The following is an 18,006-nucleotide window of genomic DNA, read 5'->3' as shown; positions in this document are numbered from 1 at the left end:
AGTAACGGTACTTAATATCAAACAATTATCGTTTCTCTTTCTGTTAGTGTAGGGACTAACCCCTATTATTATTATATCTACCTGCCGTCAGAATTCCACACATAATTAGAAGTGACCATTGTAGATTAACTACAATGGGACCAGGCCCTTTTAGTTCTCACCTTAGATTGGCAGATGAGGACCACACCACCAATTTCAACCAATCACGTCATACTACGTCACAACTATTCCTGTATCTTGCATAAACATGCAAGAAAACAATACTCATGTTATACACGTGGTAAGGTCATCTGCTCTTTCCCTGACGTTTTCGATGCTACCCCGTTGCCAAGTTTCAAAGTCGTCCGAGATATATGGAATAATTATTTTAACCTCAGAGGTAGAATATATGTTATTGAATTGATTTTCTCATTTATAAAAAATGCCAAACTTCGAAACTTGTTTTGATAACAGGAGACAATAACTATAGTTTTCAAAATTTAACTGATGTTCATTTATATTCTGGTGAAGTATCGCCAATTGTAAAAAATAAACAAAAACAAAGACTCTATGAGTTATGAGTTTTATTATGTGATGGACCGAACCCCTATTGGGTGATAATTAATCTGGTAATCTTGTTACGAAGGACGGACGTAAGTCAAGCCACATATATAAATATAGGTTGAATTAGTTAGGTCATCTTTTGATGATAGAAATTTGGTTGTCGTTGCCCAAGAATAGATTTCATAACACTAATAAGGATCATTTGTTAATTGAAAAGACGTAGTTTCTGCCTAAACTTCACCTCAAATTAGTTCGTAGGCTAGTATAACATCAGAAACTTTATGTGACCTCAGAAGTTTCCCTGAGTCGTACTAACCTTTTCTACGATCTCTGACTATTTGCCCTCCGAGATTAGTTTATTCATCTAATCGGTGAACAGTATATATTTGCCCATAGTGACTGATCTAAGGGTAAATCTACAAGAAGTTTTGTCAAAAGCACTCTCTACAGTCTATATCAATGAAGGCACAATGAGATATTCCATTGATGGTGGCAAATTCAGTATATCTGTTAAATATTAGCTTCACATATAGAAAAATAATCTTTCTCCATTGTTTTCAGAAGAAAAAGGGTAAGATTGCAGCCTTTAGAAGATGGAGAAGTAGAAAGTCAAAGCATTCCTTTCCCAAAAAATTAACCTCTTCAAAAAATATGCCCCTTTTTTATTGATGTTTTGTTAAGGGTTTGCTAACAAATATCTGTTCACTTTATCTTATTAATTTTAACAAGTTAAAAAACAGTATTCATACATATTGATCGACAAATCATATATTCATTATTCATTTTAAACAAGTATTACTATGAATAACTTTTTTCGAGATCAATTGCCCCAACACCAAACTGATATTTTTGATTTCGAAAAAAGTTATTCAACTTTCACACCAAAAGTTCCAATCTCATCGTTAAGTATTACTATGTGGAAAATTTGTTATGGATCAACATTCAAAAAAAGGATACTCACAGGAATATGATGAATTTGGCAACGGCGCCCCATATCTGATTGGAATGGAGAGGGTAATCAGTCAAGCAAAGACTTACGAGAGCGCAACGCAAATTTTCATTCAGTCGAACGATAACATTGAAGTATAAGTATTCGAGAGCTGTACGAAATTAACTATTACGATTTACGCAAAAGTGACAACCAATAGTAATTAAGAGAAATCCTTGTGATAGAAGTACTTCCAAGTGATATTGTTGTGATATTAGTTTAATTGTCGAAACAAAATGAATTTGTCATTCGCTGGCTGCGGTTTTTTGGGCATCTACCATGTTGGAGTGGCATGTTGTTTTCGAAAATACGCTCCCCATTTGCTACTGGACAAAATCTCCGGTGCTTCAGCTGGTGCAATCGCAGCCTGTTGCTTGATTTGCGATTTACCCATAGGTGAGAATGTTGTTTAATGACAGAGGAAGTTATTGAATTATCATTGGGATCATCTCTCGTCCGTTAGATTATAATATACATACGCAATTACATGTTACAGAATCACAGTTTCCTGTTCCGTGTTTTAGTTTTTTATATGTAAGTAGTTATGCTTGTCGCAGGATATGCTTGCGCTGGCCTCCTTAAGAGACATCTTCTGAAAAATTTAGTGTGAAGTAAGTACTTTACAGTCGGACATGCAACAGAGATACATCAATTAGATACATTAGGAATTACTGTTGTGCCTAAATTAATTGTGAAATCTACGAACTATTTCGTCTTTTGGAATTTGTTTTTGCTCGAAAACAAGATAATAAATGTACCTTCTGTTAATTATCCATCTACTAGATGTTACAAAATCTTGTGTTTTGTCAATTAACTAGCTATTATTTTTTATGATGTAAAAATATTTTCTGGATTTTATAGCCGTGGTCTGTAGGTATTTATGCGTGAAGTTTCGTCTATTTCTTATGTATACATTATCAAACGCATTATCAAAGTGCTCCAGCACTTCGACAGTTACTGTCTTTGATGGCTACCGCAGAAGTAGACGAAACGTCAGGCATAAAAACCTCCGGTCCACGGCCAAAAAAAACGAAAAACGCCATTGACACAGTTATCTCAGGCCGTGAAAATTCACACTCTCATTATTTGGTAGTTTTATCTTCTCTCATCCCACTTCTCCGAAAACTGTTTGAAAAACCGCCCTCTAATCTAGTTAAGATCCTGGGTATATCCAGTAGGCTCTTGTATTTATTTCTCTAATCAACTGATTGAGTTCAAAATGGTAGTAGTTCTGTATTTATAAGTATTTGTAGATGACTTCATATATGTAGACTTTCTTATCTTGCTGTCTTGACCTGGGGCAAAACATTTCTCTCTGTTTAAAAAGTACACATTCCTTCTCGAAACATCTGACATGAATAATAATGTGCTTTGATTTCCTACTCTGATATTGTGGAATAATGATTTTTTCAACTCATCATTATTAATGCAGAAGACAGACTTTGTAAAATAATATAAAATCCATTCATACATTTACATATTTATTAGAGAATTACCATAAAGGCGGTTTTCCATCAAACGGACTCGCTTGCGACTAGTTTCGTTTTCAAAAACAGAAACAACAAACTTGTAGTTTCAAAAACAAAATCGAAATCCACCAAACAGATGAAAACTAGCCTGAGTCGCGTGTTTTGTTGTGAAATGTTTTCTGTCGTTGCCACTATACGGACAGTTTTCAAATGCTTTCTCTAGACGATGTTTTTATAATGACCTGCGATTTTTTTGTAATCAAATCTTTTGAGTGAAAGAAGCAAAAAAAACGAAGATACTAGATGAGATTATTGTTGAGAAGACGAATAGATTATGGAACGGATAAAATTATGGCAGATTCGATAAATGATGATATAGAAATGAATGGAGAACTGGGGTTAACGAAACTTAAAACCATCACAGATTAACACTTTAAATAAAGTAATAATGTCACGTGAAGTCACACATTAAAATAAAATAGTGAACTGAATAGTTGTTTGTTTTTGTCGTCGACCTTTTCCACAAAGCAAACTCTGTTTATAAAAACAGGCAAAACACCGAAACCTTTCGATCTTCCCGACTACCGACGGGACATTTCGTTGTTGACAAAAACAATCGTCCGCAAAACTAAGGCTAAGGCCGCACTACGGTTTTTTCCCGCCAGTGCTAAACCGCCAAACCGCAAAATGGCTCGAGTCGCACACACTGCGGTTAAAAACCGCGAAACTGGCAACGATTTTTAATTTGAAGATATATTTCAAGAGAGCTACATTTCGCAAATATTAGGTCCATCCACTGACTAGCCGAAGATTTAAGAGTTTCTTTTATGAAAAGGTATCCATATTTAAGAAAACATCCTGAGAAATTTTTCAACTACTATATCGTTTGTATATTGTACGTCCACACATTACAGCTTGTCTAATCTAGGAAGAGACTTGAGACTGTCCCGCTAGCCATTTTGTGACAAGTCGCGGTTTTAAAATCAGTCGCGGGAAAAACCGTCAGTGCAGCAGCTTCCATTATCCTTTACTCACAAAATCAGGCGCTTAAAATCCGCGGCGGTTTAACAGTAGTGCGGCCCAAGTCTTCAAAATGTTTCTTATTTTGACATCTCAGGTTTTTTTTGTCGAAATCGACACAGTTGCTGTTACGTTGTGATTATGTCCGTTTGGTGGAAATCCGCCTTAAATAATATTTAGGACAAACTGGGACAATTACTTCAGGACGAGTTAGAAGGTAGGTACTTATGAAGTGAATGTTTTCAATTAGCACGCAAACTTTAACTGGAAAGTAAATAGTGTTTAACTTTAACAACCGATTGACTATTGCGTACATTGAAAAATCTGATTTGAAAGAAAATTTATGATGTTATCATGTTTCGAGTAAAAGTGATTTCCAGAGATTCATTATGGATGCTTCAAAGTGAAATCCATCGCATAGGAATTGTAAAATTCACTGGTATCTCTTTTTCGCATTGTTCACTCTTTTTCGCTATTGAAATCACTACACTGGAAAAAGTCTGCGTTGTTATCACACTCGTTATTACTATTATTAGTACTTTTTTAAGGACGCCACATTTTAAACAGATAATAAAAATGTTGAGTTATTATAACTGCACCAATATCGAATTTCAATACTCAAATCGCGATCAGTTCCTGAACTGAACACGACGGCGATAACCTTCCCCGATTTCTATTCGTCACCGTAACATGACTTCAAATTTAATTTTATTACTCTTCAGCCAATCATAAAACTAGATTAGTAAAAATTATCCAATACGAACCGCCAAGTCTACAGTCCGCGTGGACTATTTCGCTACCGGTTCGTTTCTATGTATTGGTTTTCTTGGCCTTTGAGAGTGCCGCCACATTTTAATGTGAACAATATCGTTTACTTCGACTATATACGTTACGTTCATTTTTTCCTGGTGGAAGTCGTTTATCCGTCTCGTTTGATGAGAGTGAATTTCCTCATTCCGTGTTAGCAAATGGGATTTTGTATGAACGTAGCTTAATATTTTGTGGAGATAATGTGATGGTAATGTGATTTTTTTTTGTTGAAACTCGAAGCAAAAAATTGTTCAATAGTATAATGAAGGAGTCTTCATCTGAATAGGGGCCTAAAATCTGTCTCATATTTAATGAACATTTCCATACAATTATTTCCTCATCTACCGTGTGTCTGAGTGCATTACCCAATTCAAACGGGAAGCAACACATTGTTCAGTGGCGTAACGAATGTGCCTAAAATTATTGCAAGTTGAAAATTTACAAAAAGTGAAGGAATTCGATTTGGTTTTGCCAGCTTAACGCTAAAGCTAGCACAATCCACTGATTTTTTTTAAAAAACAACATTCAGAAAATCGACGAATTTGGCAATAAGAGCCTAAAATTAGGACTTGGCTTGATTCAACAAAATGTTTTTTCTGCTATAATGAATTTTCATCAATTGTCGGTCACTTCATCATATTAATGGCCTAAGAATAGATATGAAAATTCTAAATGGTTATTCTAGCTCAACAGGGGTTCATATTTCGTAAATTTTATATCATAATTATAAAATCTAACCTCAAATTGGGAATCGATTTGTCAAATGTTTCGCAAACTCTAATATTGTAGTTGGAAAACGGAATATAAATATGTTTTCACAGAATAAATAATAAATGTATCTACCATTGTAGTTATTTGGGAATGGATAAATGTTTATTATACAAAAAAATAATTGCGAAAATCATAAGATTGCGTTTTAACTATGAGTGAATTTCAAAAATAAATGCAATTATATTGTTCGGAGCAGTAGCCATATCAACTCATTTTCATTAGTTTTCGAATAATATAAGATGCAAAAATTGATGACGCATGTGGATTCTTTCGTCGACCCAACTGTATATAGGTTAATATTGGAAGCCCACTGACGATTAGATTACTTATCACATTCCTACTTTGGGAATATGTTGAAAAATATGTTTCTCTTGTATTGTTTACATTCGTTTTGGTGATAAGGTCCAATTAAATTTGAATATGACCTAAACCACATATGGGCTATCCAGATAATTGAACTTGTATTATAAATTTTATTGATATTTCCAAAATAATAATTCCCAGTTCTCAAATTGATATAAAGTTTTCCTACTGTGGGAATCACTAGAGTGATATCATTGTTCTTTTTTTTCAATGCATATTGACGTAGACGTAGAATAATAAATAAATGACACACATTTCTTTTTATTTGTAGAACAAAATTTGGAACATTTTAATTTCATTTGTATTGAATATTGAAATTCGAACAGAAGAAAGTTAGGTAGCTACTAACAGAAATATTCTAATTCTCATTTGATCTCATATTGAAGGGATTCAATTTGTCTGTAATGTTTGGTATATTCAAATGATCTTTGTTGCAGTTAGAATAAAAAGCTAAAGTTTTCGTTTCACATTGATTGTTTTCATGTGATAATTCATAATCTTGGCAATTTTAATTTTGTTTGTAAATGATTTGTCTAATTGCAGCAGCTGCTGCATTGGATATTTCATAAGACAAATTTTCAAACTCACTATCGCTACAGCTTTCCATAGTTTATTTTGATAATTGCGAACCAAAACCAAAAGTCAAAATGTCAACTGCAAGGGCGCATATTAAAATATAACCCAACCTAACCTAATTTCTAAACTAACCTTTAATTACTAGTACTGATATTAAATTAATATTAAATTGAGAATATTTGAAAGTGAAATTAAAACAGTTGCTAAACCTAACCTATATAAGTGTGCCGGGACCTAAACTAGGCAATGGGGAATGTTCTTCAATTTGGGTTATTACGGCAAATGCAAGTTTGAACAAAATAAAGTTGAGTTCAATCCATGAATTGTATTCAAATTGATGTTTCAAATGTTGGTTTTTAATTTTAAAAGGGATTTGTTTCTAATTCACATATTGGCAACAGCGCCTAGAATGCTAGATCGGAGTTCAGGATAGTAGTATGCTAGAAGAAGAATCATGTCAATAGTGTCAAATTAAGGCAAAATATAAATTATAGTTCAATACCACCTCCACAAGCCACATAAACCACAGTTGTTTTGTTATTCATTTATATAGAGGAAGATAGGTTAGGTGCACAAAATGTCATATGTGACAGAATGTCTCGGAACATAATTAAACAGAACAACACGTCTCTGAAATATGTCGTCTTTGTTTGTGTCATACAGGTAACAGATTCATTGTCCTTTATTAGCTATAACCGATGTTACCAAATGGTGAAATAGAAACGAATTCCTTTAAATGCATTATTTCATTCATCTTTTTCAAGTATTCAAATGATTTTTTAAAGAAAAAGGTTGAAATGATAAGTTTAAAATGCGTTGTTTTCGAGCTCTTTTATGAAAACTACTTGATTTTCGTCAGGAGGAACATTCCCCATTGCCTTTTGGAACCCCTTTGTCTTTCTGTCCTAAATATTCATCTCACCTTTGACAAAGCAATACAATTTTTTGAAAATATGTGATTTTCACAGGATTTGTCAAAAAATTTCCAAAAACTCGTTGGTTTTCACTATAGAGTATGGTCTGTCAGTCGTATCAAAGATGTTTTTAGAGCTTTTAGACTTCACTCGATTCCTCTACGGACGTTTTAAAATGCGCACACTACATTTATAAGTAATTTCAAGGGCAGCGTGTGCCTGAGCAAACGAGAGAGTGTTAGGTACCTAATTAGTTCTAGTAAACAACTATATCTTTAGACAATCATAGATAGTAACGCCATCTCTTAGCAACAACATGAAATACCATATTATTTTTGTTGAGAACAATAGAATCTTCCATGAGCTTCGAGTCTAGACTAGAATCTTCCTTATCAATATAAAAGGAGTACTTTTTCTTAATTTGAATCTGGCCCGCCTACACATTCCAACTTTAATATATGGGCCTCTGCAAAATTGAGTTTGGCACCTCTGGTTTATGTAATCTCTCTCCAAAATGATTTGTCTATTTTGTGTTTCCATTGAAATTGTAATCGTTTGAATCAACAGTGTATTTTTTATATCTCAAACATTCGTACGTGTGAAAAAATTTCCATCGTCTATTTTTCGATTATCTTAACTGCTGTTATCGGTCATATCTATCGCGATCGAGTTAGTATCATTGAATGAAGAATTGAAATTCTACATATAGACTGGATTTTATCACCGAAAAAGATCATTTCCATTGAGAGGATTAATATTTTTTCTTAAATAAATGTTCAATTTGAGAGTAGTTCTGTATATTCGTGTTTATGATAAAGTAAATTCCTTAGTCAAAAAACTGAAGATTTTTTCTTTCTTTAGAGTTCTTGAACTAGTCTCTTACTTATTCATTGTCGATTATAGTTCTTGTATACATGTAACTATAAAAATATATCTCCTAAAAATGTATACATAAAATACAAAAGAATGTGAATACATTGATGAAATTATGTTACTCTGAATTTCAACTATAACATATTGTTACTAGTTTATTTATTTATTGAGTCACTCAAAAATATAACTAGCACATCACTCTAATAATTCTTTCCTCAACAATCATATCACTGGTTTACTAAGCTTGCTGTCGCTGACATTTCTTGGACTAAACTAACTATCTTCCCCAACTTAATTAAGGCACTCATTAATATTTTGAATATCTCGAAATATTATTTTTCTTAGGGGTCTCTCTCGATACAGTCATCTGGTGTTGAAAATACTGCTCAATAATTAGTAACATACGTTAAAAAGTAAAGTCTCGTTAACCTTGTCACAAGTTTAAACTTTTGAGAATGATCCCATTTTTTAACCCAATCAACATAAATATAATCATTTAATAATTTGGCGAGTTGACGAAATGTTCTAAAAGTTCAGATTTTTACATGATATGATAAACGTCGGCCAAATGAGAAAGAGTTATCTTTTCTAATAGATAAGGAAGCCTGTGGGAACCTTATTACATTGTCTATTGGGCAAATAATCCTCAAGTATTTGTTTGTTTTTTGATAAGATAGTTACTATTATCCTAAATCGTTTATCACTTCATTGTTTTTTAGTGGAATTGAATATCCTAAGTTAATTCGTTTGAAAGTGTAACTCGCTCAAATATTTGATAATCACAATATCGAATTTATTTTAGATATATTTTATATGGTGTCATCAACTATTATCTGGACAATGTTTTAATTTCTGGACACTTACAAAATGTTCACTAAAAATTGTATAAATACCTTTATTATTTTTGTATTACTAACTCCATTTTAGGGGTCATTTCAAAAACTTTTAAGTTTATCGCAAAACCTCTACAAAAAATTTTTTGAACATTGTTTCCATTATATTACTATCCATGATAATAATTGTAGAATTTTCACGATTGATTTTATTCAAGACGCATTTCGCTATACGGTAGCACCAACTCAACTGATGAAGCTACCATTGAACGAAACGTGTCTCAAATTAAATTGATTGGGAAAATTTTATAATTATTATTATATACCATATTAATGAATCGGATTATTATATTCCATCAACGGCACGCATGTTTGAAATTAAAATCTGGAATTATGGGGAAAAGAATACAACATTTTTTATAATTATCAAAAAAATTTTTCCATAAATCTAATACTTTAGAAAATAATGACATAATTTGAAAACATTATTATGTTCATAATCTCAAATGCTATAAGTTGATGGATGAAACCGTTACTACTTGATAGAAATATATATGTTTAAAATATGTTTTTTCCGTTAACCAGCTATCGCACCCCTACGAACGACAACCCTCAGAAGTCTAAACTTGTGCGAGCTAAGGACTAACGGGGTCTTACCTTTTAACGTGTGATTCCTTACACGGGTTGGACGGTAGCAAGTGAAAATCGAGCGTTCAGCCTGGGGCTTGAACCATCGGCACCGATTCACACATTGGCCGATTGACTGAATGAACAAAGCTACCGACCGGTAGCCGGGCGGTAGCCGGTATCCGGAAAAATGAGAAATAAAACTTCATATGTTTTTTACCACTTGTATTTGTAACTAACGTTACTGCAGTTTCGTTCTATAAGGATTTCAAACAAAGTTATTGTATTTCTTTGAAAATGTACAGTTTTGGTGCTGACGAGACGGTAAGGCAAATGTCTTATACCGAAACATGTAAGTGAAATTTCACCTCTTTCATTTGCTAAACTGTGTATTAAACCTGTGAATGATATCTGCTTCAATTCCATAACGAATGTTTGGATTACAAACTGAATAGAGAAAAGCTTTTTTTGTATAATTCAATGTTCATTCATAGTTGTTTTTTCTTTCGTGCGATTCAAGGGTTTCGCAAGGGTTTTTCTTTAAGTTTGTGGCTGAAAGTTAATTCTTTGCAAGATCTACGTTTAACTCGTTCAAATCGATACGATGATAAGCAATAATTTTTTCGATATTTCCATTTTTCCGTTTTTTTTTTAATATTTCATGAATCGTAGTTTTTACAGAATCCCGCGAATATTTTAAAAATTTCAGTGATTTTCGTTATTATGGCTTGAATATTGGTATTCACGGCTTTTTCCGAAAGTTTTGATGAAAAAACTAAAAACTATGAGTTTTTTGTAGAACACTCATAAATAAGCGAAATGGCTTTTTTTAACACTTATCGATATTTTCAGTTGTTTCTGAAATATATACATTTATATATATATATATATATATATATATATATATATATATATATATACACTGTATATATTAAAGAAAATCCCGTCAAATGTAAATTAAAATTTGACATTCTTCAACGTTTTCTGATTGGATATTGTTATCAAACATGTCCATCATTTGCTCATTTTATATATATATATATATAAATATATATATATATATATATATATATATATATATATATATAAATATATATATATATATATATATATATATATATATATATATATATATATATATATATATATATATATAAAATCTAGAAAGGTTAATGCAGTCAAGCTGCTGGAAAATAATTCCATGAAAATCAAAAAATAAATAGATAAGTACTCTTTGACCGTTCCCATATTGATTTCAATTTAAGAGCCACCGGTAGACAGCTGTTTCAGCCTATTGGGCATCGTCAGTACCGGGCAGGCGGTCCTCGATTGAAGACAAAATGAGAAAAACCAAGAAAGTACTTGATAAAAATAGCTGCGTAAACGCAAGCGAAACATAAGTGGAACCACCTATTGGTGTGACACCCAAGTCAACTTGCCAAGTTTTTATGTCAGTGTTGGTGGTTTGACCAATCAACCGACAACTGCGGTGGCAGAAATTTGGGAAGCTAACCTGAAATGCCATCGGAAAACGAACCCACATGTTTCTAGAAATTATATGAAATCTAGAAAGGTTAATGCAGTCAAGCTGCTGGAAAATAATTCCATGAAAATCAAAAAATAAATAGATAAGTACTCTTTGACCGTTCCCATATTGATTTCAATTTAAGAGCCACCGGTAGACAGCTGTTTCAGCCTATTGGGCATCGTCAGTACCGGGCAGGCGGTCCTCGATTGAAGACAAAATGAGAAAAACCAAGAAAGTACTTGATAAAAATAGCTGCGTAAACGCAAGCGAAACATAAGTGGAACCACCTATTGGTGTGACACCCAAGTCAACTTGCCAAGTTTTTTTTATGTCAGTGTTGGTGGTTTGACCAATCAACCGACAACTGCGGTGGCAGAAATTTGGGAAGCTAACCTGAAATGCCATCGGAAAACGAACCCACATGTTTCTAGAAATTATATGAAATCTAGAAAGGTTAATGCAGTCAAGCTGCTGGAAAATAATTCCATGAAAATCAAAAAATAAATAGATAAGTACTCTTTGACCGTTCCCATATTGATTTCAATTTAAGAGCCACCGGTAGACAGCTGTTTCAGCCTATTGGGCATCGTCAGTACCGGGCAGGCGGTCCTCGATTTTACGCAGCTATTTTTATCAAGTACTTTCTTGGTTTTTCTCATTTTGTCTTCAATCGAGGACCGCCTGCCCGGTACTGACGATGCCCAATAGGCTGAAACAGCTGTCTACCGGTGGCTCTTAAATTGAAATCAATATGGGAACGGTCAAAGAGTACTTATCTATTTATTTTTTGATTTTCATGGAATTATTTTCCAGCAGCTTGACTGCATTAACCTTTCTAGATTTCATATAATTTCTAGAAACATGTGGGTTCGTTTTCCGATGGCATTTCAGGTTAGCTTCCCAAATTTCTGCCACCGCAGTTGTCGGTTGATTGGTCAAACCACCAACACTGACATAAAAACTTGGCAAGTTGACTTGGGTGTCACACCAATAGGTGGTTCCACTTATGTTTCGCTTGCGTTTACGCAGCTATTTTTATCAAGTACTTTCTTGGTTTTTCTCATTTTGTCTTCAATCGAGGACCGCCTGCCCGGTACTGACGATGCCCAATAGGCTGAAACAGCTGTCTACCGGTGGCTCTTAAATTGAAATCAATATGGGAACGGTCAAAGAGTACTTATCTATTTATTTTATATATATATATATATATATATATATATATACACACATATTATATATACACTGTGAATATCTCCAAAAAATGTTTCGAACTTTTTGGTAGAACTTGATGATTCATATGTATGAAGTTGGTTGTATGAACATATTCGAAATCTGTCGTTTTGGAGATACTGGACCATAAATTATCGTCTGTAAAATTCTCGAGAAAACAAGTGTCCCATTTTCGATTTTCTTGATGTTTCATGATTTTTTCCGTCCCTCATTTATCGCCCCTTAGACGACAGACAAATATACCGCCGAATCGATAAAAAGTATTTTTTGATTCCGATTCAACCTAGTGATTATACGAAATGTGTTTCTTCCAAAGTTTTTTTTTGTTCAATCGAAGAACACTGACTCCGTCACTATCGTATCTAGTTCAGATGTCACGGGGGTCTTTCGATTTCTCTAGTATTGATAAATTCAAAAATAACTTCGTGACCTTTCGCAATAGAATCAATGTCAACACGATATTTCTCTCGATATTTTAATTGCGATTATGTTTTCTTACAAGTTACAGTTTCTTGTTTCTTCATGTGTCGTATTTTGGAAATTTGGAGAATATGTGTTTTGCTGTATGTGTTTACTTCTCGCTGAAAGAAAATAAAATGTTTTCGAAATGCATTTATCTGATTTATTCGAAATTGTGAAATGGAAAATCATTTGACGCAAATGTATATGTTTTATCGCAAATTACGTCTCTGTGATTCATACGCCTTTTAAGTTGATCTTCTCAAATGAGATGTAGGGTTTTTCTCTGCCATCCTGTTCCAACCTTATTATTTTTACTAGTTTGTACGAGTCTTTTGTTGGGTGTTTGTATTATCCATAAATTGCTAGCAACTGTGATCATTTGCTTCACATTCGCATAAAAGGTGACGAGCTGACTCTGCCCTTTTGTTTCATTGCGATTCAAACAGTGAAGTTCGAGGTGTACTGAGTTGAACCTCAAAACGATGAGCAACCACAGTCCGTTGCGTATTTCTGATATATACTGCTCTTTGTGGAATCAAATGTGACAAGTCACTTGACCACGCCCGTGAAAGTATCTATAGAAGAGATACAAATCTCCAACCTTTATTCAATGTTCCAGGCTATCAAGGTTTCACGTGATGTTCGCATCTCCAATCAGGCGGATGGCTCTTTCCTGGATGGAATCCAGCAACTTCAGCAAAGAAGGTCTGATCTGGGCTTTATAAAGCATCAAAAGTTGCTGAGGTGTGTACAGTTTTCTAGTTCGGAACAGTGTTCCAAGCTTTTGAGAAGCAGCCTTTGCAATTCCAGTGACATGATTGTGCCAAGACATATAGGTGTCCATTTTAACCCCAACAAACTTATCGAAGCAGAAAGCGGAATTGCCTGACCTGACATTATTATATCCCGTTCGGAGACAATTAGCTTCTTGGAGAAAACCGAAGACAGGTTTTTTGTGGCATTGAATTGAACCAGGTTACTTTCACCCCAATCCGAAATCAGTTCTAAATCCTCCTTAAGATATGCAACCTCCTGCTGCCGGTGAAGATGTGCCTCCGTAGCCGATGTCCTGGAATCCAAATGGAATGACGAGACAAGTGTGCTGTCTGCTCTGTTCAAGTAGTTCTTCGGTTTTCTCCGCAGATGGTCTCTTTTCAAAGGGTTTTGACAGTAATATTTATGTTTCTTATGAACCTATTTCCTAATATGTTCCCATATCATAGACTTTGAACAGTCATAGCTAGTTCAGCGCCTGTATATGGGAGTTCTTGACCCGTGTTTAGCATACTTATCAGCTTTTTCGATGCCTGTAATTCCTAAGTGTTCGGGTACCCAATATAGAGACAATCTTTTTCGGTGTGTCTTTAGTTCTTCACGACTTTACCAGAAAAAACTCGGTCTCACTCTTGGGGTCACCAATTTCCCGAGTATAGGCTGGCTGTGTGTTGAAATTTTGATCCGCTCATTTAGTTATGGCCTCATATCAACAATCCTTGAGAATTGCATTACGATCTGGAACACGAATCTGTATTGCCCGAGCGGGTAGCTGTAATGTAAATTTCTTCGCGCCCCGTATATTTCTGTTCTTGCTCTGTTTTTGACTCGTCTGTATAGAAGGATTGTGAAATAGGACCGATTTTGAACAGATTCCTGAAGAAAGAGAGAATATGGTAGTTAACCGTGAATATAATCAGAAACACGATGTCTGGTAGTGGTCGATGTACAAGTATGTACTCCAAAATTAGTTTGTAGCTGAAAATTTGTTTGTACATCTCTTAAGATCCGATGAATTGCCAATACATGCTATTGTGGAACAGGAATGCAAAATTTTTGTGTTCAGATATTTTCTCACGTTAGGAGGTTATCTTTCAGAAGTATTTATTAATTATGAATAGTTTTGCACATTCATTTCAGTTTATTGAAAAAGAATGAGTGTGTTTCACTCGTTTTCAAAAACAAAAATCAGAAGTAATGTAGCAATACGTGTGTTTGAAATGCGAAGCAAAATACCTGATCCTGTGCTATATTGAAATATGACTCGATACAAAAGTCTTGCAGTTTTTTTATCGCAAGAAAGCTATGAATAACAAAATTAATATGGGTATCGATCTCTCTAAAGCCTTTGATACAGTGAGTCACCCTAAACTTTTAGAAAAGTTGGAAAACATTGGTATTCGCGGAAAGGCGTATGAACTCTTCAAAAGTTATTTGAATGATCGTGAACAGAGGGTCAGGATAGGTGATACAATTAGTAATCCGGAAACTGTGAGCTTTGGGATACCTCAAGGAACTGTGCTAGGCCCCATTCTTTTCACAATTTACTTGAATGAACTGCTCCTTCTTGATACAAGAGGTAAGATATTGAGCTTTGCGGACGACACTGCCATCCTATACACAGGATCTACGTGGGGACAACTCAAGTTATGTGCAGAAGAACATTTTCTTGATACAATTTAATAGTGGATTTTTAAAATAATACTTCATAAAGGCCGAACATACTCAAGTGGCAGTGTTTTCAGAGACACGCAGTTCCCTGACATTAGGCAATTATTCTGTATGAGTATTCTAAATAATATTCAAAATGGAAATATTCAGATAACCCTAGCTGAACGCACCTACCACACAAGAAACAGAAATAATTCTGTGATCGCCCCAAGTTGTGAGAAAACGATTGGACACAAAAATACATGTTACTTGGGACCACGAATTTATCAGATAATACCTGATGTAATCAAAGAAAATCATAATAATAAAAGTAACAAGAAAAAAGTTAAAAAATGGATATTGCTCACCGAAAGATCATTTTTCCATAAGCTGGTTAATCAAAATAAATTTAAAAAATATATAAACAAAATTGCCCCCCAATAAACTCCCCCCCCCCAGAAAAAAACACACAAGAAAAACAAATGTTAAGAACATAACGGGTATTTTCAGAAACTTCCATGTAACATAATTACTTTACTCAAGCTATTGTTCTTATCATTCTGTACTATTTTATTGGTCATTTTATCACATACAAAATATTATATTTTGCGTTCAACCGTCAATAACCATTGTCGCTGAACTTACTGTAAATATTAGCCTGATCGTAAGCACTATTTTATAATTTATTTATCTATATATTTATTTAAATAATTTTTTAACAATAATTTTATATTACTTCTTATGATTAATTTCAATTTACCTCATATGTACTAATTTTTATTTTTTATTATTTACTGATATGGCTATATCGCGTACAAGGAACACCCCTTCGGCGATGCTCCCTGTATATCTTTTATCTATATTAAGAGAATAAACATTATTATTATTATTATATATTATCAGGATGAAGATATTGAAACAAAAACACAGGAAATGAAAAATCACTACAATAACACAAATTTAGCTTCCCTAAATAAATGATAATGATGAGTCTTTGAGCATGTATGACATGTAAACAAGGAAGAATTTTTATCATAAAATATCACAACGATTCATACATTGCGGTTACGTTCAGTTAAGGCGAGTTTGACGAATCCATGAAAAGTTGAATGGAACTGGCCGATACTTGATGAAAATCCATATCTAAAACTCACTTATGAGATTTGTAAAAGGTTTACAAAACCGCGACACGTGTTTCGCTATACAATATTGAACAACTACTTTCAGATTGAAAGATTTTATATTCTGAAAGCACCACTATGATCTACGGCCCGATCAGATAATGAATTCTAATTTTCAACTACCTGAAAAGAGGGGATACAATCATAAGCACGATTATCTATTGAGAAAAGTATAAGTAATGGCCACCCAACTCGTTTAATTGTTCACTAGGTATTGGGAATTTTTTACCAATTGATTTCCATACTTTCCAGAATGTCAAGTTTCATACCTGTCTTCTGGAAATGAATAGTTTTGAGTTCGTGATTGCACTCATGTCCCTCTGTAAGAAGGTGAGTAGCAAACGTTAAATTTATTTTTTTAGAAACTGGAAACTGTTTCTATGTTCTTTTATGCGTGCTATATATTCAGTTATATACTCTCGTAAATTTAAAATTATAATTTCAAACTCTATATGATCAATAAACCAATCGATCAAATTTGAAATTGTTCCCTTCTTAATTGATATATGTTTCGGTAATCAATTAGTAAAAGACTAGATAAGATACAGATTCGAATGTCGTATATTAATTGACGACGACTTATTCTATAAAACTCTATTAGGAAAACGACCACAAAAGGTATTTTCTTTCGTTTGCTTTCAAGAATGTAATTTTTCTGTCATTTGCTCTTTCCTATTAGAGAAAGCCAGTGACTGATGAATGTTGTTGAAATTTCAAAGTTGTTAATTGACTTTTGCTCATCTTAATATAGAACAGGCTGAGCCGAATTGAAGAAATTGTTGCTTGCTTTAGATTTATTCTAAACGTTAATAAAGCTCTTGGAAATAAAAAAGCCACCAAAACTGATTTTCATCTTCTTTCATTACATATAATCGATACCAATAAATGAAAATAATCACGATTTGTTCTCATGTATGAGCATATCATTCCCCTTATAAGTTGTACAGTTAGCGAACTTCTGTTCAATCATTACTATTTCTACATTTCGTTTTTCATAACAACTTCAATAAGACAGGTTGTGTAAATTATCGTTTTTTTTCTCAAGTGATCAAGTAAAACTATTTCCCTGTTTAATTTACCTTACATGGACTGGAATCAAGGTCAAGTATCATTACCTAACTGTTTTAAATTATTTAGTTTTTAATGTTTCGTAAGTTCGATATTTTTTTTTTCATTTGCTAATATCACTGATCAGCGTTTGTATCGATAGCTTCGTTCTCCTTGAAACTTGGTTTGAAACCATTTATGTCATCGTTTAATTTTAACATCAAAGAAAATCATTTATTTTCTCAATCCTCTTATCGAGTGGATAAAAGCTACGATGAATACATATGTATTTCTAAAACAAGCATCAGTCCAAATTATCATTTCAACACAAGAACCGTCAGATATTT

General features: G+C 33.6%; 1 protein-coding gene across 2 annotated transcripts in view; it reads left to right on the top strand.

Annotated features, from left to right (window-relative positions):
* The first annotated feature begins 1,589 nt into the window (after positions 1–1,589).
* LOC111502166 (1-acylglycerol-3-phosphate O-acyltransferase Pnpla3) overlaps positions 1,590–18,006 on the top strand; it is a 29,983-nt gene continuing 13,566 nt past the window's right edge. Inside the window, exon 1 of one of the 2 annotated variants that reach the window (XM_023156175.2) lies at positions 1,590–1,927. In XM_023156175.2, the coding sequence (XP_023011943.1) occupies positions 1,768–1,927 (160 nt within the window). In that variant the 5' untranslated portion in view covers positions 1,590–1,767. The remainder of the gene's footprint in view (positions 1,928–18,006) is intronic. The other variant, XM_023156176.2, reaches the window with a different exon arrangement.

This window comes from Leptinotarsa decemlineata, unplaced genomic scaffold (genome assembly GCF_025532065.1).
Source record: "Leptinotarsa decemlineata unplaced genomic scaffold, Ldec_3_MD MMD2_tig00026336_RagTag_RagTag, whole genome shotgun sequence".
In the NCBI taxonomy this organism is placed as follows: Eukaryota; Metazoa; Arthropoda; class Insecta; order Coleoptera; family Chrysomelidae; genus Leptinotarsa; species Leptinotarsa decemlineata.
The sequence above is the reverse complement of the archived record's forward strand: the minus strand, read 5'-3'. Positions and strand labels throughout refer to the sequence as shown.